The 25,220-nt window shown below is 37.8% G+C and overlaps 3 protein-coding genes across 3 annotated transcripts; 2 read left to right on the forward strand and 1 right to left on the reverse strand.

Annotated features, from left to right (window-relative positions):
- The first annotated feature begins 1,545 nt into the window (after positions 1-1,545).
- Positions 1,546-3,797, forward strand: LOC133709740 (pentatricopeptide repeat-containing protein At3g22670, mitochondrial-like). Its single transcript, XM_062135582.1, has one exon. The coding sequence runs from the start codon at positions 1,675-1,677 to the stop codon at positions 3,295-3,297; it is 1,623 nt and encodes a 540-aa protein (XP_061991566.1). The 5' UTR covers positions 1,546-1,674; the 3' UTR covers positions 3,298-3,797.
- Positions 3,798-3,935: 138 nt separating this feature from the next.
- LOC133709739 (DExH-box ATP-dependent RNA helicase DExH16, mitochondrial) lies at positions 3,936-10,842 on the reverse strand. Its single transcript, XM_062135581.1, has 16 exons — positions 10,389-10,842; positions 9,872-10,004; positions 9,373-9,494; positions 9,098-9,288; positions 8,558-8,698; positions 8,043-8,165; positions 7,114-7,191; positions 6,702-6,870; positions 6,126-6,238; positions 5,890-5,970; positions 5,178-5,243; positions 5,005-5,069; positions 4,813-4,858; positions 4,610-4,726; positions 4,228-4,319; positions 3,936-4,146 (listed from the first exon to the last, which is right to left on the reverse strand). Exons 1-16 carry the CDS (start codon positions 10,450-10,452, stop codon positions 4,026-4,028), a joined length of 1,722 nt encoding a protein of 573 aa, XP_061991565.1. The 5' UTR covers positions 10,453-10,842; the 3' UTR covers positions 3,936-4,025.
- An 8,943-nt stretch (positions 10,843-19,785) lies between these two features.
- On the forward strand, positions 19,786-25,198 carry LOC133712653 (type IV inositol polyphosphate 5-phosphatase 7-like). Its single transcript, XM_062138765.1, has 13 exons — positions 19,786-20,744; positions 20,860-20,947; positions 21,327-21,395; positions 21,512-21,596; positions 21,696-21,800; positions 21,889-22,615; positions 22,701-22,894; positions 23,238-23,346; positions 23,468-23,616; positions 23,775-24,040; positions 24,553-24,619; positions 24,708-24,917; positions 25,012-25,198. The coding sequence occupies exons 1-10, from the start codon at positions 20,715-20,717 to the stop codon at positions 23,995-23,997; spliced, it is 1,779 nt and encodes a 592-aa protein (XP_061994749.1). The 5' UTR covers positions 19,786-20,714; the 3' UTR covers positions 23,998-24,040; positions 24,553-24,619; positions 24,708-24,917; positions 25,012-25,198.
- The last annotated feature ends 22 nt before the right edge of the window (positions 25,199-25,220 follow it).

Below are 25,220 nucleotides of genomic sequence, written 5' to 3' on the forward strand. Positions count from 1 at the left end.
CTCTCTCTCTCTCTCTCTCTCTCTCTCTCTCTCTCCCTCCCTCCCTCCCTCCCTCCCTCCCTCCCTCCCTCTCTCTCTCTCATCTTTCTTCACTTTCACTACATACAGTTTAGATTTTCTGGGTTTCTGGATCAAGATTTGATAGCTTGTTCAATGGAGAACAACAACAACAACCAATCCTTCAGGTAATTCAGCGACCAGCTTCGTGTCCAGACATCCAATCTCGCCAACCTTTCCGTCAACGACTCGATCTGGAGCAACTCATACGGCAGCAAGAGGCCTGATGCGAGGAGGAACTTCGACATCAAGGTCGGCGGTGAGGTGAATTTTTTGATTAATTTGACCCCAAAAGGGTCTGGGTTCAATGAAGGATTAGACTACAAGCAGAAAGGGTCTGACCCGAATGAGGGCTGGAACAGCTTCAAGCCCAAGGCTTCTGAATTCAGCGACAGGTTTAACAAAGCTTCAGACTTCAATTCTTTCAACCCAAAAGCTTCAGACTTCAATTCTTTCAACCCAAAAGTTTCAGACTTTAATGGGTTTAACCAGAAAGTCTCGGACTTCAATGGGTTTAATCAGAAGCTGATCGAGTATCCGACTATGGTTCACGCCTTCTATATTTTTCCGAAGTTGCCGGAATCCAACCAACTCATTTCGCAAGTCAAGGATTTTGTTGCTTCAGTTGGTTGAGTACGATTATTGGAAGATAATAATAAGATTATTGGGGGGTAATAATATGATTATTGGGAGGCAATAATATGAGTATTTGGGGGCAATAATATGCATATAAATTGATCAATTGTGCCTGTAGTGTATTCATTTTATTCATTTTGATTTTGGGAGTTTATGCAATTCACTGGAGGGCAATAATATGATTATTGGGAGGCAATAATATGAGTATTGGGGGGCAATAATATGATTACTGGGGGGCAATATTATGATCAATTGTGTCTGTAGTGTATTCATTTTGGTTTTGGGAATTTATACAATTCATTGGACGGAAATAATATGATTATTAGAGGCAATAATATGATTTTTGGGATGCAATAATATGAGTATTGGGGGCAATAATATGATTACTGGATGGCAATAATATGGTTATTGGGTATTATTAGAGGACAATAAATTCAAACACCGGAATCCCGACACCAGTTCGGTGACCGGTCGTCGGATTCCGGTCACCGGTCGCCGGTCGCCGGATTCCCATCACCGGAGTCGGCTGCCGGCAACTGGTCACCGAAGTCCGGCAAGGTGGAGGATGACTTCTCCCTCTAAGTGAGAAAGAAGAAGAGGGCAAAAAAGTCTCAAAAATAAATAAAAAGAATAAAAAAATAATTAATTGGGTAATAGAGAAATAATCCCTTAGAGTGTTTGGGTAAATGGGGTTAAAAAACTCTTAATGGAGCAAGTGAGCAATTTTTAAGCTGAAATTGGGTAAATGATCATTTCCCCAAAAAAAAAAAACCACATTTAATTTTTAAGCCTCAACTAGAGGTTCATGAGTCAGAAAACCCAAACCTATAATAGGTTCATTTTTGAAAATGTAAAGCCTCTCTCGCTTATTTCTTCCAAAATGCAACTTGTGAGGTCAGAGTATAGGTTCTCATTCGTTTTAAGCTCTCTCCATATGCCAAACTAGAAGAGCCATATCCCATTTCACTTTCCTTAGCCAAAATGCTCACAAGGCTCCACAATCTCAAGCTCCATTCAAAAACCCACATCAATGCCCTGCGTTACTTCTTAAACCCTCTATGCACCACAACCGAGGTCGCCGAGTCACCGGACCTTCCAAGCTGGGTAAAGTTCTTCGACACCAACCACCCAAAACACGCAGCTTCCGACGACGACGACTTCGTCATCCCTTCACTGGCCAATTGGGTCGAAACCCACAACCTAAACCACCCCACCAAACCTCCCAAGCCCTCAACTTCCGACACCGACGACCTCGAAAGCATCAGTAGAATCTTGAAAGTCCGGTACCCATCGCCGGAAAATGCAGCTGAAGCGTTGGAAAGGTACGATTTTGAGGTGTCAAACGGTTTGGTGCAACGGGTTTTGATGAGGTTTAGCAATGATTGGGTCCCGGCGTTGGGGTTTTTCACTTGGGCAAAACGTCGAACAGGTTATAGGCATCTTCCTGAGGCCTATAACTCCATGGTTGATGTCTTGGGAAAGTCCAAGAATTTTGACCTTATGTGGGATTTTGTTGAGGAAATGGATCAAATTGGAGATGGGTATGTGACGTTGGAGACAATGACTAAGGTGTTTAGGAGACTTGCAAAGGCTGGTAAGCACCAAGAGGCAATCGAGGCGTTTCGGGGCATGGAGCGGTTTGGATTGAGCAAAGATGTTGTGGCATTGAACACTCTGATGAATGCATTGGTGAAGGAGAGAAGCGTTGAGCTTGCCCAAGAAGCTTTCTTGGAGTTTAAGGAATCTATACCTGTGAATTCTCACAGCTTTAATGTTTTGATACATGGGTGGTGTAAGAATAGGAAGTTAGATATTGCTAGGAACACAATGGAGGAGATGGAGAGACACGGGTTTCACCCCGATGTTTTCTCTTATACTTGTTTGGTTGAGGCCTATTGTACTGACAAGGATTTTCGCAAAGTTGATGAAGTTCTTAGTGAAATGAAGGGCAAGGCTTGCGAGCCGAATGCTGTGACATACACTATCGTAATGCATGCTTTGGGGAAGGCGAGGGAGATAACCAAGGCTTTGGAGGTTTATGAGTTGATGAAAGGGAATGGTGTTGTTCCTGATGTTTCGTTTTACAGCTCTTTGATTTACATTCTTGGTAAAGCCGGCAGGCTTAAGGATGTTCAAGAAGTGGTTGAGGACATGACAAAGCATGGTGTAAAACCGGACGCTATGACCTATAACACCCTGATTTCTTGTGCTTGCGAGCATTCGCAGGAAGAGGCTGCTCTCAAGTTGCTGAAGAAAATGGAGGAGGATTCATGCAAGCCGGATGTTCAGACATACGCCCCGTTGTTGAAGATGTGCTGCAGAAAGAAGAGGATGAAGGTGCTCTACTTTTTGTTAGACCACATGTTTAAGAATGACATTAGTATCGACGCTGGAACCTACGCGCTCTTGGTACGTGGGATGTGCAAGAATGGTAAACTCGAAAACGCTTGCTCCTTCTTTGAGGAGATGGTATTGAAGAGTTTTGTTCCCAAGGACAGCACATACAAGATGTTGATAGAGGAATTGCAGGGGAAGAGTATGGAGAAAGAGAAGAAACATATTGAGAAGTTGATGTTGCAGGCTAAGGAGCAAGGGAACGTATAATGAACCCTTCCTGAACATCTGGTGTTGAAGATGGGTAATGAATAATGGTTTGGTAGTTTGCAAATTCATATCTTTTCTGTAACAGTTATACCTTTGGAATGAAATCAAATTTTGATTGAGTTAGAGACCATGGCATCTCATTTTGATCAAATATCAAAGACACACTCCATTCCCGAAGAATTCCCAAGACATTGATTTTAACAGGAATATAGTGCATATACAGCAATTTGTTAGTAAATTGGTCTGTTATTTTCATCTCGGTTAATCTAAAATGTTGTTGTCTGATGAGAACCATGTCATATTTCGCCTTTATGCAGAAGCAAAAAAGAAAAGAAATCAGTTCATACCATAACAGAATACGAGCTCTGGACACAAAGAGACTTGTACAGGACTACAGGGGAAGAAGAAAACTCTTCCACTACTTTGATTACACTGCTGTCACCCATGTTGTATACAACAAGAACAATAGAATGATTACGATTAGTAGTAATTACAATTTGAGGTACTTTACATTTTTGCCAAAAACAAAATATAAAATACAAAATCAGAAGCGCCGAGCTTTTCTCAAAAAGACTGGAGCTTATCGCTCTGTCTGAGAAGTTGATGTATGGTTAGATATCAGATTGAAGGTGGAGATCTTTAGGAATTCCAAGTTTTCTCAAGCTTCTGCATCATCTAACTGAGCATAGAAGAGAAGGAATAGACAAGTTGAAGAAATGATAAATATCTCACAAGTAGGCTCTGTTCTTTTGGGACAATAGGGAAGTTAAGGTAGTATTTGAAGCTAATCTTTTGGCCTTGGGCCTCTGCTTTTGCAAACCAAATCTCTCAAGAAACTCTTCAATCAACCTACAATTTTAAAGTAGAATGAATAATAAACATTAAGCAAGAAAAAACCAAGAAAACAATGTCAATTGCAGTTAAGCTCACAGGTGGCAGATGGACTTCTGCGAAGATGCAAGCTCGCGGTCTGGGAATGACTCCTCTAATCGGAAACTCAACCAAACATACAGATCCAATACCTTCAGTTTTGTGCACCGTAAAAGAGAAAGGCGGTTATAAGAAAGTAAGAAACTCATCCCACGTATTAAAAGCTATATCTTCTTGAAGAAGCTCAAGTCAAAGAAACCATTTATCTTTTTGCACCAAGTCTTAGAGATGAATAAATAGTTTACTGCAGAGTATTTCCCGTCAAGTTAAAATAAAAAAATCACATATACCATATAAATGGCTGATAGATATCTCAGGAAACCATTTCTGGAACCTAAATTTTACAAGCTAGAATTTAATAATTTAAATAAAGTATATCTACCTTGTGAATGGATTCAAGCTCTTTGAGTGCACCTGGTGTTTTTGGTATCTGAAGTGTCCCTGGTGTAAATATTTCTCGAAGTGGCACAATGCCCCTTTTTGCATAATTTTGAGCAAACTGACACAGGAAAGATTTGTTATATATCCAGTAAACCTCTCATTAAGACTACACAGTGCATCCTAACAAACACAACATAATCTTACCTGTGTAAGACCCTGGGATGAAATGTCATCACTCAAGTCAACTGGGCTGCACATCAGAATCACAAATGGTTCTGAATTAACTCGGGAGAGAGAGAGAGAGAGAGAGAGAGAACCTGGCAAACTAGCTAATTGGATTCTAAAACTTAGAGGAGATAAACTAAGCTAGTAGTTAGAAGTTTCTCCATCATTTACCTTATACAGAAAAGGTACTTATCATGCAACCCGAGAGGCAACTCGTCAATGAGAGCAGCAACTTTCTGCTCAAAAGGAGAAAACAATAGAGGATAAAAGAATATTATGAGAGGTTGACAGTCTAGATAGTTAACAAGAATGCACTCTTTTAAAAGCATGAGGCATAGACATACCATTATTTCTTCGCAATCAGCAATGAAATAATTGTCTGACAATGTTGCATTCTCTACAAAATGCTCCTGCCAACAAAGTAGGGGAAAATGATCAATAAATAATTAAATATGCATATCATAAAATAGAAAGGCCTAAACTAAAATGGATTTGATTTCAACAATCAAAGTAATTCATGATTAACTGTTCACTTTAATATTGTTCAAAGCTGACATTAAACGAGCAACCTCAGAATCTCAGATCCAACTCTTAGTATCATTCAAACAAGATATGTATATCATCTCAAAGTTCAAATCCATTTAGAGATAGACCCTGCTATAATGAAATCATAGATTTCATTGGTTTCAACCCGAAGCAATTAACTGTTTATAGATAATAGAAGCGAAATGTAACCAGAAGATAACTCTTCAAAGTGAAATTTCTCATAGTTTTTAACTTTTATAGTAGCTCTAAGAGTCGACAAGATTTACCAGTAATATGCTTTAAAAAATACTTGATTTTATACACTATTGATTTTAGTTGATAAAATATGCCATCACAAGCAAATTTAGTCAACTTGATCATTCTGAGCATCACTTTCAAAAGTCCTCTCTAACATAGATGAACAGCAGATAAACATTAAAAGTCTCGTGTGCACCTCAATGATACAAAAGTGAACAAACGGGAATAGATGCAGCCATCCAGGATGTATAGAATAAATCAATTAAAACCTACCAGTATCTGGTAGAGGCCTCTATTTGGGTGGGAACGTGAATACATATACATAAGATCAAAGGTAGGAAATAATCCAGCCCTCTGCATTATAGGAGTGCACCGAGTTAGAAGAAAAGCAAAACTTAGTGATGCTGAATGAGAAACCAAGATCTAGAAGTGGATGCATCTAAAAAGTAAAAATCTAATGAAATGTTCTGCGAAAATTTCAATTGCTTTTTTCATTATAGCATAATCACCTCAAGAGTCGGAGATGGGGATTTTAGTGATGAATGAAGAAGAGGCAGATCAGCTGCATCTAAACAAGTCACTTCACCAACAGGAAACCTTGATCCATACCTGCCAGCTCTTCCTAAAATAAAAACTAGTAAGTCTATCGATAAATACGGAACATAGTATTTCAACCTTCGGAAATAAAGGTTATGAATATACAATAAGCTAGTGGATGCATCACAAGCATACAAAACCATGCAACCTATAACTTTACAACTTCATATTTAGGTATCCCTTTTCTATGGCAGATAAGATTTATGAAGTACCAAGTAAGGACACATTTGCTTGAAAAGTGTTTTTTCAAGGACTCGAGGCCATAATGACATGTTTAAAAGCAAGCATGTGTTGAAGCTTCAGGGTTATTATATACAGGTTTTATGAATGATGCATGCATCTCATAAGCATAAAGCAAACCATTCTTTAAGCTCCATATGATTTCTTGTTAACTATACAGGACAGATACTGAAAGATTTATTCAAATGCAACTCCATAGTTGAGAAGTTTAAAGTACCTACAATATTAGTGACCAAAATAAAAAGTACCTGCAATTTGTTTGATCTCCGGTACAGAGAGTTCCCGGTTCTCAATACCATCAAATTTTGTCATTGTTGAAAATATGATTCGTGAAATGTTCAGATTAAGACCCATCCCGATGGCATCACTTGCTACTAGAACATCCAACTCACTGCTTGCATCATTGAACATTGTTGCCTGCAATACTAAAGGTGTATATCAACTCAGCCAATCCTCAGGAACCATGTATGGTGCTCAAAGGGGCTTGAAACTACAAATAAATAATTAACAGCATAAACATCCAAAAGTTGAATTCTGAGCTGGCAGTTCTTTTCATTTAAAACAGTGTAGCAAGAAGCATATCACTAAATAAAACTCCTTAAGGATGCCTATTTGAAGCAAGGAAATAAGAAACTTAAGGATGCAAGAAGGAACTCATACCTGTCTTGTTCGAGTCTCTGGTGGAAGTGAACCATACACAACAGAACAGAGATGCTTTCCATCACTTTCAATTTTTTTCTAACAATACAGTAGAGTATACAGACTTAGACAGGTTAGTTCAGAAATAACACAGTAAACATAATGAGAGTTACGGAAGAAAAAGATCTGTAATAATTAAAAGAGCATCAAAATGAAAAGCTATAAAAGAAAAAAAAAATAAAAGATATTAATACAACATGGACACAATTTTATTGAAATCACTAAATGTTGACAGAACAGAATGGCAGTTTCTTCACCAATGACCATCATCCCAAATTTCTTTCTAGTGGCTCTCTTCTGAGCCTTATTCCAAATGTACCTTATTTGTAGAGAATCCTAAAACCCATGATCAGTATTAAGAATCCTACGATCGATTATTCCCATTCAACCATCTTACAAAAGCCATGCATCTGATATTTATAAGAATTTTTTAACAGAAATGAATTACAAATTCATCCTCAAACAGCTCTTACTAAATATATAGGTTAAGCCAGCCTTGCACAGACATGGATATTACAACTTATCCTTTTTCTTATTTAACTCCAGCTAAAGGTCTTATAGCTGAACTTCTAGAAACTGCTCTATTTATGGGACCCAAAAGAACTAAACTAGTTAACTAAGAGACTAAGCCGTATTTAAGCAAGATTCCAACCCTTTGATCACATGGTTATTGTTCTACATGAAAGCATAATTAAATAGTTAAATGTTGAAATTATCTACAGATAATCTCCTGCTTCAAGAAACAACAATAATAATGAGAAAATTAAGGGGAAAAGAAAAGATAATCAGGAAAAATAAATATTAAAAATAAGTCTTAGATTTACATAAAACCTCACACACACCTATATCTCCATGGCGTAAAAAAACAAAAGAAAAGTGGTAATCACTACCTTTAGTCTGTATATTTCACGCCGTGAAAACGTAACAATGCAATCGCCTGTCCTTATATTACAAAAGGAACCAAGAGGAACCTTCATTGGAACAAGTGGTGAAAGTCTATCATAGAATTGAACCTGATCACACCACAAAAACAAGAATAATTTGAGAGGAACAGAGAGTATATTGTGACAGAGAGAGCAGAAAATCAGCAAAGCATTACTGAACACATTGACAGATTAACTGGCTCATAAAAGCACTTAATGAACATTAATTTAATCATCAGAGGAGATAAAATCATAGTGTTATGGTGTATCAAAAATAATTAGAGATATTATAATTCAAATGTCAAAACATGATATTCTCAAAATTTTAACCAACCCAATAGATCACAGTTCATGAATTTGTTGAATGATTGAAAGTTTTGTTACAGAAGAAAAATTTGTGTAGTATTGCTATCCCTCTAATCCTATACAAACTAAAACAAGACACAAGTTGACCAGATATCGATTACACAAAATCTTGTTACCTCAACTTGATCACTGGTCACTTTTAACATTTTCTGAATAAGTGGGATGGCAGCTGCATCTCCACAAAGGTGAAGTTCATCAGCAGAAATTCCTAGCAGAGCGCGTGTGAAAGAAAAACCTCTGTTCCTACAGCCCAGCATCTGACCAAAAGAAAAATGGACGAAAAAAATTCATTAATCTGCATGACATATGTAAAACAATGTCTAGGACAATACTATTAAGAACTGTTGCATGATTGAGGACTTGCAGTGCTGAATCCAGAAAACAGAGAAAAAGTTCTGAATCAAGTTTCGAGTTCTTTCAATTTGTAAAGTAAAGTCTTTCTTGGCCATTTGGATCCATAAGTCTGAAGAAAATTGACTTGACTCATTTGGACACAAGTATCTAAATCCCTTGCTTGGAATGTGCAGTAGTCCATATACCTTCATTGTCTACCATGTTCAACAATATCAATATAAACAACACACAATGATTCTTATAAGCTTTATAAAACATGGTAAGAAGCCAATCTCCTGGATTGACATAAATCATTAACCTGCCTGAATTTCATCAATAACGGCACAATGGTAGTTGGAGGTTACATCAGCCATCTCAACTGTCACAGCCTTGTGTTTTGCACCATCAACTTCCTCTCTCTCTTGTCCTGTAAGTAAATCACATGGCACTTTAGCCTTGTTCAACCGTTTTGCAACCTCCCAGGCCAACAATCTCAGAGGACCACAGTATATGCCTGCAGAAAAGGATCTTATACAGATCAGATACGTAAGCAAATAGAATAATAAAAACCACAACAAGCTTAGAACTCACAACCTACCAGATGGACTTGATTCGAGTCGCTTTAAAGCATTGTGCGTTTTACCACTATTTGTGGGACCCATGTGCAAGATAACCTTGCGAGGCTTACTTCGAGCTTTTGGATACCATGTATGAGGAGAACTGAAAATTGACCATATTCAATGATGAAGACAAACCAAAAAAGATGCTAGATAAGCGCGTAATAACAGTTTTATGTAAACTCCATGGTCAACATAATGAGTTGGGCTCGAAATTACAGACATTTGGAATCACATTATATCAAATCCTAAAAGCTGTCAATCGATATACAAGTGAAGATATATAGAAATCCCATGATTGTTTACGTGTCTAAAATTGAACTTACTAAAGAGAAGATTACAAACATCATAGAAGGCACTCATCTAGACCGCTATGCAGCACATTAGTAGATTGGTAGCTATATCTTTGTCAAATAAGTCTTACTTATGTACATATCCAAGGAAAAACTAGTCAATGACTTTGAGAAGCAGATTTCTTACGTCAAGTCTAGAAAATCGAAGCTCGTGGTGCCACTGAAGCTGCTGTACTGCCTTGTTTTATCTGAGAAACTCACCAAAGTTCCAATCTTCAATTCTAAGTGTAGACAGAAGGGCTCCATACCACCCGCTAGACCTGTGGAAATGTAACAATCAAACAATGCAATCACACCTGAATCCATCTCTAAACTCTGCTTAAAATGGAAAATCCTAAGAACTAGTAACATCCATTCCAGACTAGATTTCTCAATGTAAGAACACATAGAACATAACTTGTAAAGTTCGAATTTTCAGCATTGTCAATTGAGATTCCAATGCTCAGTAATACCATTATAACCAAATGTTTCAAGTTGGGTCAAGTTCCATTCATTCAAGAACAACATTTTGAAACCAAAGAGGAAAACTCTTCTCTGTTTTCCACAGTTCACTCAGCAAATAAACACCTTACACTACAAAACCAACAAATAAAAATAAGGCTAATAATCAAAAAAAAAAAGTACGGTGGGTCTGAAGAACGAACCTTGGAGAGTGCGAGAAACGCCGGCAGATGAAACTCTGCGGCGAAGTAATAAGGATGCCGCCATTGTTTTTGGATTGAATATCAAAAACAATTAAAGGCAGAAACTTTATTATAAACTTCAAGCTAGGAGAAGGAACAATGAAGAATCAAGGTACTGGGTATTGGTTTTGGGATTGAAAGAGGTTATGGGTCTCATTTTCTGGAACACTCAAAAGTGCCAAAACTCATATTCTTCGGGATTTCGTGGACTTGGATTCATTCTCTTTCAAATTGGAGTCCTAAAAGTAGAAACTTGGAATACTTGGCTCTGAAATCACTATCAATACACACTCTTCCTGATTATTCATGATTCTGAGGTCAACCCAATTGATTGAAAACTCGCCAACCCCTCCATTCAAGCTTCTCTCTTTGAGTTTAGGAATGGCCTTATTATGTTGGGCTTGGTCCTAACCCGCGCAAATGTCCCTAATTTCACACCTAATGACCCAAACCAGGTATATATATTTCATGACCCAATGCAAATTTTCACATAATTCCCAATACTGATAAAACTTATAAGAAATTGAGTATTGGGTGTATTGAGCAAATCATTGAGTGCGTCTAGAAGGTAGAAACCCCTCTAACAAATGGAGTATTTGCGGACCAATGCTTTATCCCAATAATGACAATTGGGTTAGAGAGTCTACCTAGGCCTGAAGGAACTGAACATACTAGGGATTCTCTCTTTTGTTAAGTCTCCAATATTGTTGGGGTTGCTTCATTATTAATTGCTCTGTTCTGTAGATGTCTCTGTGTAGTTTTTAGTGGTGTTGTGAAGTCTCGTATTGTCACCATTATAGGGCCATTCCAGCGTTCACATGTTCCACATCCAGTGGAAGAAGTTCATTTTTCATCACGAAAGAAAGGCCTCCAAATCGAATTATTACCTTATATAGTTATATCCCTCTCTTCTCCATCAATCAACTGCCATAGCTTTCATCATGACCTGAATGTAAGACCTTCCATTTTCGATATCGAAGTAGCTGGGCCTATTCTGTATTCAATACTAATTGCTATGTAGGGAACTTCATGCGTGACAAGACTATTGAAATGGTCAGAACCTCTCATGATGATCGATTTGATATGTATAGACAACATGGAAGGTGACATAATATATGCCTGAAAGCCTGGAAGAGAAGAACCGGAGAAGCGATGACTACCACAGACGTCCATGTATGTAGTTAATGAAAACTTGGTGGCCGCTTCTTTCTCATCCGGTCATCACTTATATGCCAAATTTATTTGAACATCAGTAGGGAGATCCCATCAATAGTGGGTGACAATTAGCTAGCTAGTGTAACGCCCAAACTACACCTCACTACTGTCAAGGCAGTGCAAGTACTATGCACCGGAGATGGAACAATAGCTGACGGAGCCGGGTGTGCGTAACTTGTTTAAACAATCAATAGTAATGGAATGGCAGGTTCCAGAACATGATTTTAACTTTACCTACTAGATTTGTTACTCCATAACATATTGACTATTTATTTGGTTCTGAAAACTTGGCTGCTAAGAGCAAGTTCACCCGTAGTCAAAAAAAGACAAAGTCGAGAAGTCAAGAATTCGACCAGTCAAGTTACTATTCACTGTCACTGGACATGGGTTTACACTCGTTGTTTTTCTTGCCCGGTCAACACTGTTCACTTTTCACTGTTCAACTTACTGTTCCTAGCCGTACTCTCCTTCAAGTTAGCTATATTACATTCATATTAATTCCTAGCCGTCAGATCCATTTTTACTGTTCTTTTGGTCGGCCCAGATTTGTTGACCGTTGGGTTCAAATTCCCAAAGCAGCCAACGGCTAGTTGCCACGTGCGCCCACACTGCCATTAATTGTCGCTACGCGACAAAAAACCGAATCAGAAGTTGTGATTTGTCCGTGCTCTTCACGCCCTCTCTCTGTCGTGTCTCTCTATGCGCGATCCCTGTGACGTCAGCCACATTCGACTGCGGGCCGAGCTGGCAGCAGGCCAAGCCTGGGCAAGACAAAAGGCATGGGCTTGGAAATTTTTCTTGCCCTCGGTCAAACAAAGCCAATGTTTGCCCGGTTAAAACAGGCCCGGTGGAGGGGAAAATTGCTCCTTGCCCAGTCAACAGATAGGATTGCTGAGGTGGTGCCCGGTCAATACACAACCGCTGCACTTGCTCTAAGTTCATTACTTCTCGATTAATTTGTTGTGCTAAGGTTTAGACGAACAATTTTAAACTTAGTGAATTTATAAAGTCTTCACTTCAATTCAAAACGTTTCCGCTGTATGATTTATTAAATTTCATTGAAGAACAATGTCCTTCGAATTTCTATGATCTAATCAGAACTCTCGGTTTATATCTTAAAAACGTGCGACACTATGACATGCTCAAACTGGTGAAGTACAATTTAATGCGTTACAGCTAGCATGGCTAATATTGCATGATAGTGAGAAAGTTTGGATCCACACGATTTTTGTTCAAGCGGCATTTGATTTGTAGTTTGTACTTGACTTCATTTAGTTAGGAAATGAACATATATAGCATTCTTAGATCTCTGAGTACGTACATATTTTGCGTTGGACGTTGGAAACCTTATACATACATATATATACACACATATACTCATGCATGCATACATATATACATACACATATACATGTGTATAAAGTCAAGTAAGAAGAGTTTCTAGGTCTAACACATGCAACACGTTTGTAAGGGTAATGAACTATGCAATAATGCAAGTGCATGAACCAGCATAATTAATTATTATATGTATTTCTATGAAACCTAGGGCTAGCTAAAGCGGCGAAGAAGAATAGAAATTAGGACCGATTATGATTAAAATAGATTATATTTATATATTCACACAATATTATATATGCCGTCAATCGTAACACCAGAATTGGCCTTGATAATGTTGCATATATCATAGTCATATGGTCCAGAATAAGTATATACATAATTCATAATGTCTTGATTGGGATTGTCTGTAGTTAATAAGGAAAATGACCTCTCAAATTCAACAATCACTAAATACCTTAAAAACTAGCTCCTGAACAAAATAAAGTTTACGCCGCAGAGCTTAAACTTAAAAAAATAGAAGCATTATGACTCATGAATTATGGCATGCACTCTATGCATAATGACTCGTGATCGAGGCCTAACCAGGGGTATTATCATTATTATTTCTTCTGTGATCAATTAGAAATATCACAATCTCACACTAATTATTCGATCTAGGGCAAGACTTCTTATTCCTTTACTGTTCCTGCCTTCCTGGGGCAGCAAATTAGGTCAAATTATTTCATTCTGTTCAAACTTGAAACTGCGGTCCTAAATTAATAATTACTATCTAGCTAGCTCCTTTTGAGTCTGGACCATGCCCTAGTTTTTGACATCATTCTCATGAAAGGTATGTATACTTACCAATAGGGAGACAGATATGGAAATAATGAATCTGGGAATGTTCAAAAGAAACAAAAGAAATTTTTTCTCGTAAATTCCAAAAGGAGATCGACTACAGAAAGGACTGAAAAGAAGAACATTCATCGCAAGAGAGATAGTCATTATCTAATTATTCATAGACAGAGTAGCTATAGGCATATATATAATTATAAGCCAAAAGATTTTCCTGTTTCAAGGCATTGGTTAGAGTAAAAGAAGAGAAAAGTAAAAAAAAATCCAAGGTGAAAAGTTTGATATTCCATCAATTCAATTCTCTATGTAACAATTATTAGAATCATTTTGCATTGGATATCATCCCTCTTGTACGTGGGTTCAATGTTATAACTTATAACATAATCATGCAGTAAATTTTCTAGCGTTGTAACTACACAGGAATTAACGTTGATCTTCATCACTTTAATAATTGTGAAATTTTCATGCACGCTAGAAGGATTATGAACCCAAAATATTGAGGGCAATAATCTTGATCCGCATAGCGACCTGTGAACCCTAACCTTAAACTGTAAGTGAGCACTCAAGTACGATTTTAGACTTTCAAATGATCATTTATAGTGTACATAAATTAACAACGCTTGAACATTTTTCTCAAAATGATGGTAGTAGCTAGAGCCTATAGAGTTGAAAGATATTTGGCATAAATTTTGTTGTAGCATTATGAACTTTGTTCCTGAGACTGATCAGTACTGAGAGAAAGAGAGATGCCAAAGAAAATGACATGTGAGAAAAGCTTTGTCACATTTTGAAAACAAAGAACAAAACATTGTCTTAAAACGGATACAAGATCTCAGGAAAGAAAAAGAAGCAAAGAGAAGAATAGGGATAAGTCTCAAAGCCAAAAACAAAAGCGATAAAGAATCTGCAAGAAAATGAAATTCATCTGCATACCTTTGACTGCCTCGTAAATCTTGCAATTATGTGTAGACTCAGAATCACCAATGGAATTCAACCATTCAAAGACACAGGGAGGGTTGGTTTGGGAAACAAAAAGAAAAATTAAAGCAGCACCAAATCTTCTTTGTTCGAGTTCTTTATGTTTTATTGACCTCATTTTGCCATGCACCTTAGTTTATTGTGATAAACGCAATCTGAAGCCTTCAATCTTTGCTCTTAATAAGAAGACTAATTAAGCAATCATTATGTGCGAAAACCCAAGGTTAATTTTATATACTTTTTAACCAAAGTATAACTCTATAGATGCGCGCTTTCATCACTAATCTAGAAAGTAAGTATTGTATGCGATGATATATATACCATTGTAAGACGTCGTTGATAATGTCTTAATCTGAAGGTATGTTGTAGCTACACATTTTGACGACAAAAAATGCAAAGAAAGTTATGTACGTACATAAGGATATTTGTAAACTATATATTGGTTGTATGATAAATTTTACAACATTTGTTGACAGTGGACAATTAATCCGCATTGTTTGGGAGAGAGCATATATAATGAGACAGTGCGATGAGGAAAAAATTAACCAATTAATTAGTGCATAAAGAGGAGGGCATAACTCGTAATTTCGAGATATCCCTCATCCGAAACATCCTCAATATAAAGAAAATGAGGGATGACTCAAATTCAAGAATATCAAAATCATAATTATAACATATCATATCTAGTCATTTTGTGTGTCATTTAATTAGTTCGTCTTGTTCATCTAGCTAGTCTTATATATGATAAATAAAATAAAATTTAGCTTCTCTTTGAAGTAGTTTGAATAACCTTAAGTAATAAACTCGATCTAATGTGGCATAGCTACCTAATTAGCCATAACATACATCATTTATCTGAATTCTAAAGCATAATGGATGGTGCTAATCGAGATGGTGAGTCCAACACTCAAATCTCTTATCAGGTCCTTTCAGTGGATCTGTGGAAAGGATTTGCCTAGCTAGCTCAATCTCATAGTCAATTGGTGGGACTAAGATGTGCTCAACTCAGCGGAGATACCGTTCTTTTTTCTTCAGAAACATATCATGGATTTTCGTTCGTTATAATGCATTCGTTGAATCCAGGAACGTGGTGTTCCCTAGATACCACTTCACGGAATTGGACTGCTCCTGTTCTATAGAAATATGGATCAGAATTTTGATTTTTAGGTCCTCTTCTGCATGTTGAAGTTTTAATATCTTTCATATCTATATATAATTCTAAAACCCTTTCAGCGCGCTTCTAAATAATTCATTAACGTATTAGCGACTCTTTTTATTTTTAGGAGAAAAATATCATTTACTTTTGCTTAAGACAATGATATATCACACAAATTAGGAGTGTAATTACATCACTAGAGTCATCCAACAAATAGAGTAAGTAAAATTATTGCTACATACATCACTATCTGTTCACTTTGGGAGACTCGCCAGGACACGCAATTATAGTACGAGACATGCATTTCTAAAGCTCTCGAGAAGCGGCCATAATATAGGAGTTTTGAGTACAATACACTATGGAAGCAAAAACCTAAACCACAAGGAGGCATGACAACATCTTCTTTCTCTAGTGTACAACTATTGGATGCACCCTTCAAGCTAAAAGTCATCAACGTCTCCACAAAACTTGGTCATGAAACCCTAGCAGAGCTCGACACTTTAATACCATTTATTTGTACACAACCAAACAAGTTTATGTAGAAAAAACATTTTGTATTAAGCCTCGCTCCTTTCCTCTGCTTAATATAGTGCATATTGATGAGTATGCATGTCCAAATATCTCTTTTCATCATACCTCATTGAATCCGTAAAGAATTTGATTTTTGTGAGATCCTTCGTCAAATCGTCAAGGTTCTCAAAGTGGAGAAGAACGGAGTATATTTTCAAATATTGTAGGGTCGCTTCTTTAGTATTCTTCCCTTGAATTAGATGTATATCCAATTACAATGGATGGCCCATGGCTCTTTGTCTTTACAAGTTTCTTTGCACTATTTCAAGAACTCACTTTTCCTCGTTATTGCTTCAAATCATTCCCTAAGACCCACATACATTAGTCGAAGCCAAAGATGAAAACAATGTCGTTCTAAAATCCACACAAAAGCAAAAGCACATTATTCACCATCAAGGGGAGATTAATGATTTAATGCTGATTAGATAACCTTCATGGACAAAATGGAAGTCCACTCATTATACATGTTTTCAAACTGGACAAAACGTTTTTGTTTTTTTTTGTTTTTTTTTTAATAAAGGGCTGGTGCGGCTGCCCTCAAGCCTTGATTAATGAAATTGTCGAATACAAGGGGGGGACAATGAGCCTAAACCCCTGATTACAATAGGCACCTAGAAAACATCCTGAAATAATATCATGACTCTCTACTAAATAATTGTATTCAGTTACGCACCAACTAGCAAAGAGCGCTCTACAGGCGACTCTATTTGCTTTACAGCGGTGACACAACGGAAAGATAACTCGATCTGCAGCTCGATTACAGCATAGCATAATTTCCATACTCACAGCTTTCCCATCATGTTGCCACTGGAAAATACGTCCAGTGACACTAAGTTTCACCCTGCCACTAGGAGGCAGCGACCATTTGACCAAGCAAGGAACTCGCCGCCTACCTAGAGCAGACATGTTACTGCCACTAAGAGGTTGCAAACATTTGCCAATGCAAGGAACTCGCCACCAACTTAGAGCAGACCAGGCACACAGAGTGCACATACCGGGACCAAGCCCACATACTCCTACCTGCACACGATAGGGACTTATTGAAAATAAAAAGCAATACAAGAAAACAGAAATGTAACACTGGACCAGGGCCAAAGACCAGCTAGCCCAGGCCCAGGCCCAGGCCCAACTACCAACGAGCCCAAGTCCAAATGGAATACGGCAGAGGCCGTGATACCAGCATCCTGCCTGCAAATCCAGCACCGTCCCACCACCAGCAGCCTCTCCTTCGTCCCTGGCTGTGCACCGAGCGAACGCGGGCCATCTCTCCCTCATGCCATCATTCTCCAAATGCCAGCAAGGATCCCTAGCCCACCCAGCCACCACACTCTCTGGATCGGATCCTGGCATCCCAAACCAGATCGGAGCTTTCCGATCGGATCTGAGCACTGCCGATCCCAACGTCGTCGCCAACCCCCTCCAACAAGTCCGCTCCGCTAGCACCACCCACCATCCGCTCTGTTTTTGTTAGCGCCTCATACATTTTTTCCCCTCCAAATAATTATGCCTTTCAATCCATTCATCAATAGGGAGTATTCCATTCATTTTGGTTCGCAGAGTCAAATTCAAATTTTTTCTTCTTCAAAAGATCGGAAATCAAAGCCCTTCTTACAATTTTTGATTCTTTGATGTCTTAAAGCACCGAGAGTAAATAAATTTAAATATTTGAAATTTGAGATTGTAAAAGTGCGTTAGAATTGATAAAATAAATTACAACAATTTTTTTTTTTATAAAGTGTTTTGATGAGTTATAGAAGTGCTTCACAAAAACATTTTTTTTGTCAATTATATAAAGGTTGAACTCAAATATAGAAAGGTTAAAAAGCAACATTACCCAAAAATTAAATAAGAAAAAATGTTATGTCACTTGGACTTTTCTAAAATCTAAATAACAAAGGCAACACGTATTTATATACGTCCCAATCTAGGATATCCATTTGGGACCAACTAGTCATCATAAGAACCAGAAATGGTTAGTGGAGGCTAATGAAGTTGTTAAGGATTTCCATTTGGAACGTATGTGTGGGTGTGATTTGATTTGTATAAGCCTTTGTGGTACCCCCAACTAGGAGTGTTCCGCCGTCAGCTCAATAATTCTTGTCCTCTTAACATATAAGTAATGCCCCTAATCAAAATGGTTTAGGACCCAACAATCATGAGGATTTGCAACAAACTAATACAAAATACAAAGATAGACAGCCTAGCTAGTCTAGCTTTAGCTCTTGGACTCTTTGATGCTCATGGAGTCATGTGTATCAGGAAGTTTAATACGAGTCAATTGAGACTTCAAACTTTGAGAGCCTCTAAACCCCAAAAAAGGCAAAGACCTCCTTGTTTTGTTCAAAGTAATTCAAACATGGAGTGTTGAACGCTCAAGTAAGAAGGAGCTTACTACAGCTGGCGTGGACGGCGGCCGGAGGAGGCACATCAAACTAGAAGAACTAGGGCACTTTCTGTGACCACTTGGATTTAGGAAGTACATCCAAGTGAGCAAGCTAGCTCTCCATGAATAAATAATACATATGGAAGATGGTACTTGGTATAGCTTCTACAAAAGAACTTAAAAAGAAGCCTAGCACATAAATTTGGGATGGCTGCCTATGTTTCCAAAGACACAAAACCCCTAAATTGAGCTAAGAAGACCTCAAAATTTGTTAACAAAACATTCCCTCAACATCCATGTAATTTCACCTATAATAATCTAACCAATATTGCTGTCGGGTAGGAAAGTTTATTGAAAATGATGTTGCAATCTTCTATAGTGAAACTCTAGATAATGTAAGCAACTTACCGAGCCTCATTTAATAACTTTTTTTATATGTTCTTTCGTGTAGTTGTTTATCTTCTCTATTTTATTAAATATTATCTTTATCGTTTTATACACTTACGATATATTGATGTTAAGTATATAACGCAGTTTAAATAGTAAAGACTTGTGTTATGAACACATATAAGTAAATAGTGTGTTGATGTTTGATTGAAGAAGTCGGTCGATTCTAATTGGCTTTGCTAATCTCTATCCAAAATAATTATCTACCTTGCTCAAAGCAAAAAATTATAGACCAGAGAAAACCTAAAAAGACAAAATATGAAGTTGTTGAGAAGATTTATACTTGCTAAAGCTGTTGTTACATTGGTTTACAGAGCCCTATGGCCCCCCATGTAACCAGAAAAACGAAAGATGTTCGTTGAATACCTCCAGAAACCCCCAAAACCCAACAATTTCACAAGAACCAAAAAAACCCAGATAGGCACATCGTCATTTTGTCAATACACACTAATATCTTCAACCCCAAACATTCTTTGCCAGCAAAAGAAAGAAATAAGAAATATAAAAACAGAAAGAGCAGCAGAAAAACAAATATAGTACTAGCACCAGTCTCTACCACCACCACCACCACCACCACCACAGAGGCAGAGCAGAGAGCAGATACACATTCCCTTTATCTTTTTCCATCTTTTCCTGCTTGCTTTAACTTTGCTGGGTAGACCAAAATGGGTACAAGAATACAGCTATCTATATAGAGGCACACTAGATCTCCTACCCTTCTTCTTCTTCTTCCTTCACTTTGCTGACCGTGGGCAGCCTTTGCTCTGCTGACCGAGTCGTTCTGCTCACAGCTTAAAGCTAAACGACATGCCCGTTGCCCCTTCATGTTGGCCCTGCCTTAGAGCTTTGGGGTTAAATTTAAAAACTTAAAAAAAAAAATAAAGAAAAGTCCCCAAAGACTAGACCCCCCCCCCCTCTCTCTCTCTTGCTACCACTTTATACTGTTCAAATTCGATACTTTGCTGTTGTTACTAAGAACGAGAAACTTTGCTTTCTTCTCTCTCTATGTCTGCCGCATTGTCTCGTTCTACTTCAGAATCTCTCATCTCACTTCCACGCATTAAAGGGCTTGTCTCTATTTCTCTCTCTTTCGAGTCTTTCATGGTCTTCTGGGCTTTTGTTTCTTTCAGCTTGAAACTTCCATAAAGAGTGTATACAGAGCTCATAATAAGAGCAAAACAAGAGAACCCATTTGGTGTTTGCTTTCATTCCTTCCACATTTGAAGCTTATTTCATGGGTTTTGGGATTAGTGGGAAAACACAAAGAACTCAACTTTTTGGGTTATCAAAGTGAGAACCCAGATACTGGGGAAGGAGGGGAGGAACCCAGAAGGCCAAAATAGCTGTATGAAGTGATAGTGAAACAATGGGAGATGGGAATACCAAGAAAAGCAAGGTTCTTTAATTTTCACTCTCCTGGAAATAGTAATGGGATTTGTTGATGATTTGTTTTTGTTTGTTTTGGTTTCTGGAAATGATTAGCTGATTGTGTGTTTTGTTGTTTGGTGAAGCTCTCATGGTCAAAGAAAATGGTCAGGAAGTGGTTCAATATCAAGAGCAAAACTGAGGACTTTCAGGCAGATGATGTTGTTTATGGAGGTGAGAGAATCTTTGTTTTTGTTTTCTTTCCCAATGGTTTCTTGTATGGTTGGTTATATTATTATTTAATCATTATCGGGGTTTTGGGTGACATAATCTTAAGATTCTTAACTTCAAACATGATCCCTCTCTTGTAATTCTTCTCCAACTGGTTGTTGCTGAGAAGCCTGAGAAATTAAAATTCTGGCAAAATTTGGTTCAAATGTTTCAGGCCCCTGTTCTGAATTATAGCTATCTGTTATGCAATAATTCCCAAATTAGTTTTTGCTAATATGAAACTATTCGAAGTATTGAAAACAATTTAGATACTTAGTGACCTTATTTCTGTTTCGGTTTTCGAGCTGAAAACTGATGCATTGCCAATAATTGTCTTCTTCAGGAGCTGAGGTTGAATACAGGACTAGCTTCTCAGAGAGGGAACCGTGCACGATTAAGAAAAGCAAAACAGGTTTCTTGACTATTCTGTTCTATGACCGACCAGAATTTGACAATTCACATATTCAGCGTGTTTCAAGGACTTGTATTTGGTTTTCTTTTCGTCATTTTCTTCTCACTTTAATGCAGAGAAATTCAGCAAGAACACAGAGCAGGTCCGTCGGCGGAAGATGAATCTTGACCATCCTCGAATCATAGATGTGCAGAACCATAGGTAAATTGTCTACATCTTCCTTTTACCCAAGTTCTCTTAAGAAGTGTTTTCTCTCGAATGTATTATTTACAATTTGTGTTTGTTTTTATTTTGGTCCAGCATTTTTGTTGCTACATGGAATGTGGCCGGAAGATCTCCACCAAGCAATTTAAATATGGATGAGTGGCTTCATGCCTCACCTCCTGCAGACATTTATGTTCTCGGGTATGTTTTGATTGTTTATATCTAATCGTCTTCTGAACAAACTACTGTTTGATTTACTAATGAATGTATGTCTATTTCTGTCTTTCAGGTTTCAAGAGATAGTTCCACTAAATGCTGGTAATGTTCTGGGGGCAGAAGACAATGGACCTGCCAAAAAATGGTTGGCTCTCATCCGGAAGACTTTAAACAATCTTCCTGGTACTAGTGGTGGCGGTGGCTGCTATACACCATCTCCCATCCCACAGCCAATTGTCGAGTTACATGCAGATTTTGAGGGATCTGCTAGGCAGAAGAGCTCATCTTTTTTTCAAAGGAGATCATTCCAGGCAACCCCCAGCTGGAGAACGGAGAATGACCCTTCAGCTTCACAACCCCGACTTGATCGAAGATTCAGTGTTTGTGATCGGGTGATCTTTGGTCACAGGCCAAGTGACTATGATCCCAACTTCAGATGGGGTCACAGGCCAAGTGACTATTCAAGGCCTAGTGACTACTCAGGGCCGAGTGACTATTATTCTAGGCCGAGTGACTACTCAAGGCCGAGTGACTTTTCCAGGTGGGGTTCGTCTGATGATGATAATGGACCAGGCGATTCACCAAGTACTGTTTTATTCTCACCAATGTCCTATGCTGGATCTGCATCCAATGAAAATGGATATAGAATGCCAGGGCATTCAAGGTACAACTTAGTTGCAAGCAAGCAAATGGTGGGCATATTTCTTACAGTATGGGTCAGAAGTGAACTGAGGGATCATGTTAAAAACATGAAAGTATCATGTGTTGGAAGAGGACTAATGGGATACCTTGGAAATAAGGTATTAATCGTCTCTATTGTAATTGTTTTGATTCTTTTCAATTTCAATAAATGAGGAAATGACAATATTCTGCTTGGATTTACAGGGATCCATTTCAGTCAGCATGTCTTTGCACGATACAACCTTTTGCTTTATTTGTACTCATTTAACCTCAGGACAGAAGGAGGGTGATGAGCTAAGAAGGAATTCTGATGTCATGGAGATCCTTAGGAAGACAAGGTTTCCAAAGGTTAATGGCTCTAGCGCGTTGAAAAACCCAGAAACAATCCTGGAGCATGAGTAAGAGTCTTGCTCATCAACTATTGATTAAAGACTATGGTCACAGCTTGAGCATATGTTAAAAAAACTGCATGGAAATGTTATCCTCTTTCTAAAGAAAGTGATTTAAATGGTTTAAAATTTACCTGGGATTGGACAATGACTCAAAGTGTTTAAGCATCTGTAAATGTCATTTTGTTTCCTGACTTGAGATATAATTCAACTGATTACATCATCATATACTTGTGTGTAATGCAAACAAATTATTCAGCAGCTGCTGGTATATGTCTCTTTATTGTGACCATTGTCCAAATGGCATTCTTTTCAATTAGCTAATAATGTGCTTTCTTGATTTCTTATCTAGTCGAGTTATTTGGCTTGGGGATTTAAATTATCGGATTTCCCTCTCTTACCGCTCTGCCAAGGCATTAGTTGAGATGCAAAACTGGAGGGCCTTGTTAGAGAACGACCAGGTATGATTTCAAGTCCTCCATACTTCTTTCTGTTTCTATACCCTGTTTTAAATCCTTGGCCTTGTTCTTACCAGTTACATAAGGCATGTTACATCCTAAACTGAAGTTGGTTGTTTTGCAGTTAAGGATAGAGCAAAAACGTGGTCGTGTATTTGTGGGCTGGAATGAGGGGAAGATTTACTTCCCACCAACTTACAAGTATTCCACTAATTCAGACAGATATGCAGGGGATGATATGCACCCAAAGGAGAAACGTCGAACACCTGCTTGGTAAGACTATTTTTCCTAATTTATGTAGAATTATGTATACTAATCTGAAATGGAAGATAGAATCTAATGAGGAGAAAAATGATTTGATTGTAGAGAGAAGTGATGCTGTTAATTTCCGAAGACTTGCAATTCTAATTTATTTACTTGTCTTTATGAAGGTGTGATCGAATATTGTGGTATGGTGAAGGTCTCCAACAGTTATCTTATGTCCGTGGGGAATCTAGGTTCTCAGATCATAGACCAGTTTATGGCATATTTTGGGCGGAGGTCGAGTCAAGTCACAACAAACTGAAGAAAAGCACTAGTTATTCTAGTTCTAGGATTGAAGTAGAGGAGCTTCTGCCATATTCACATGGATATACTGAGCTAAACTTTTTCTGAAGGATGAGGGAACAATGATGACCCACAATGGTCCTATATTCAAGTATGCTTCCTCTCATATCTGCACACTAAAGTTTACATCTTTGATGATAGGCATGGTCATTATGAAAGCTAATACCCAAAAGTAAATGATTTGTTTGACAAAAAATAAAAAATGATATGGTTATCTCAGTGTGTGTTACTTGATCATTTTTGTTAGGATTAAAATCCTGTTTATTAATTTTATTTATCTTCCTGCAAACCAAGTATTGTTCTTTTTCTGGAAATGGACCCTTCTTTCATTTGTCACAATCTTGACCATTCTGGTTGTCTTGAGGTGTATGGATGGCTCAGTAAACCAGTGTCGTTTACCTCAGTAGTTGTCAGGCTCAATCAGATCCTTCAAACCATAGACTGATCCTGAAGAACTGTACCTAAAATGCTAATGAATTGAGACTTGAGAGAAATGATGCCTCTTTTAGTACACTTGAAAGTGCCTTAAAATTTCATGTCTTTTTTCTTGGGCTGTATATACTTGCTTGGTTTTGTTGTTAAGAATTTGGTCCCCGTTTGCAGGCGGGAATCACTTTGAAGGACTCATGAAGGCTGATGGAGACATTCCTTATCCCACAAATCGAAAAAGGTTGGTCTTTCTTTTCCTTTTCACTTTTCTTGGTTTTGTTGTATGCATTTGTTTCTTTGTCTAATTGTTACCTTTTCTCTCTCATCAGGTTTTAATATTGAAATTTTTGGTCAGTAACTACATACATCAACAGCAAATTGTACAGTAACTACAGTTGATTATCAAAGCATGGTAGCTGTTAAAATCAGTTTCAGTAGTCAGCACAGTGCATTATTTGGTCACCCAATTAACAGACACTTACCTTTTTGGCATCTCAAAGTGTTCCTTGCAAGCATTTTCTGTTCAGCACAATTATTAGGTACTAACTCTTTGTTTTGAAAAGTGATTACTTATAAACTTATAGTAATAATTACTTGTTCATGAGCTTACCATTACAAACTTTTCTATTGCAGGATAAACTGTCCAATTAGAAGTTGCCAAGTGAGAAGATGAGGATTTTTTTTTTATTCAAGATTCTTTATTTGTTTAGGAATTAGGAATATATATGATGACTGAATGAAAGTGAAAAGGTCAAAATAATCATTTCCTTACAACCTTTTTGTTTTAAATGCAAAAGAAGTAGAGAATTGATGGATGCTCTGTAGAGGCTATTGCCAATGTG

The sequence above is a fragment of the Rosa rugosa genome, chromosome 5 (genome assembly GCF_958449725.1).
Source record: "Rosa rugosa chromosome 5, drRosRugo1.1, whole genome shotgun sequence".
In the NCBI taxonomy this organism is placed as follows: domain Eukaryota; kingdom Viridiplantae; phylum Streptophyta; class Magnoliopsida; order Rosales; family Rosaceae; genus Rosa; species Rosa rugosa.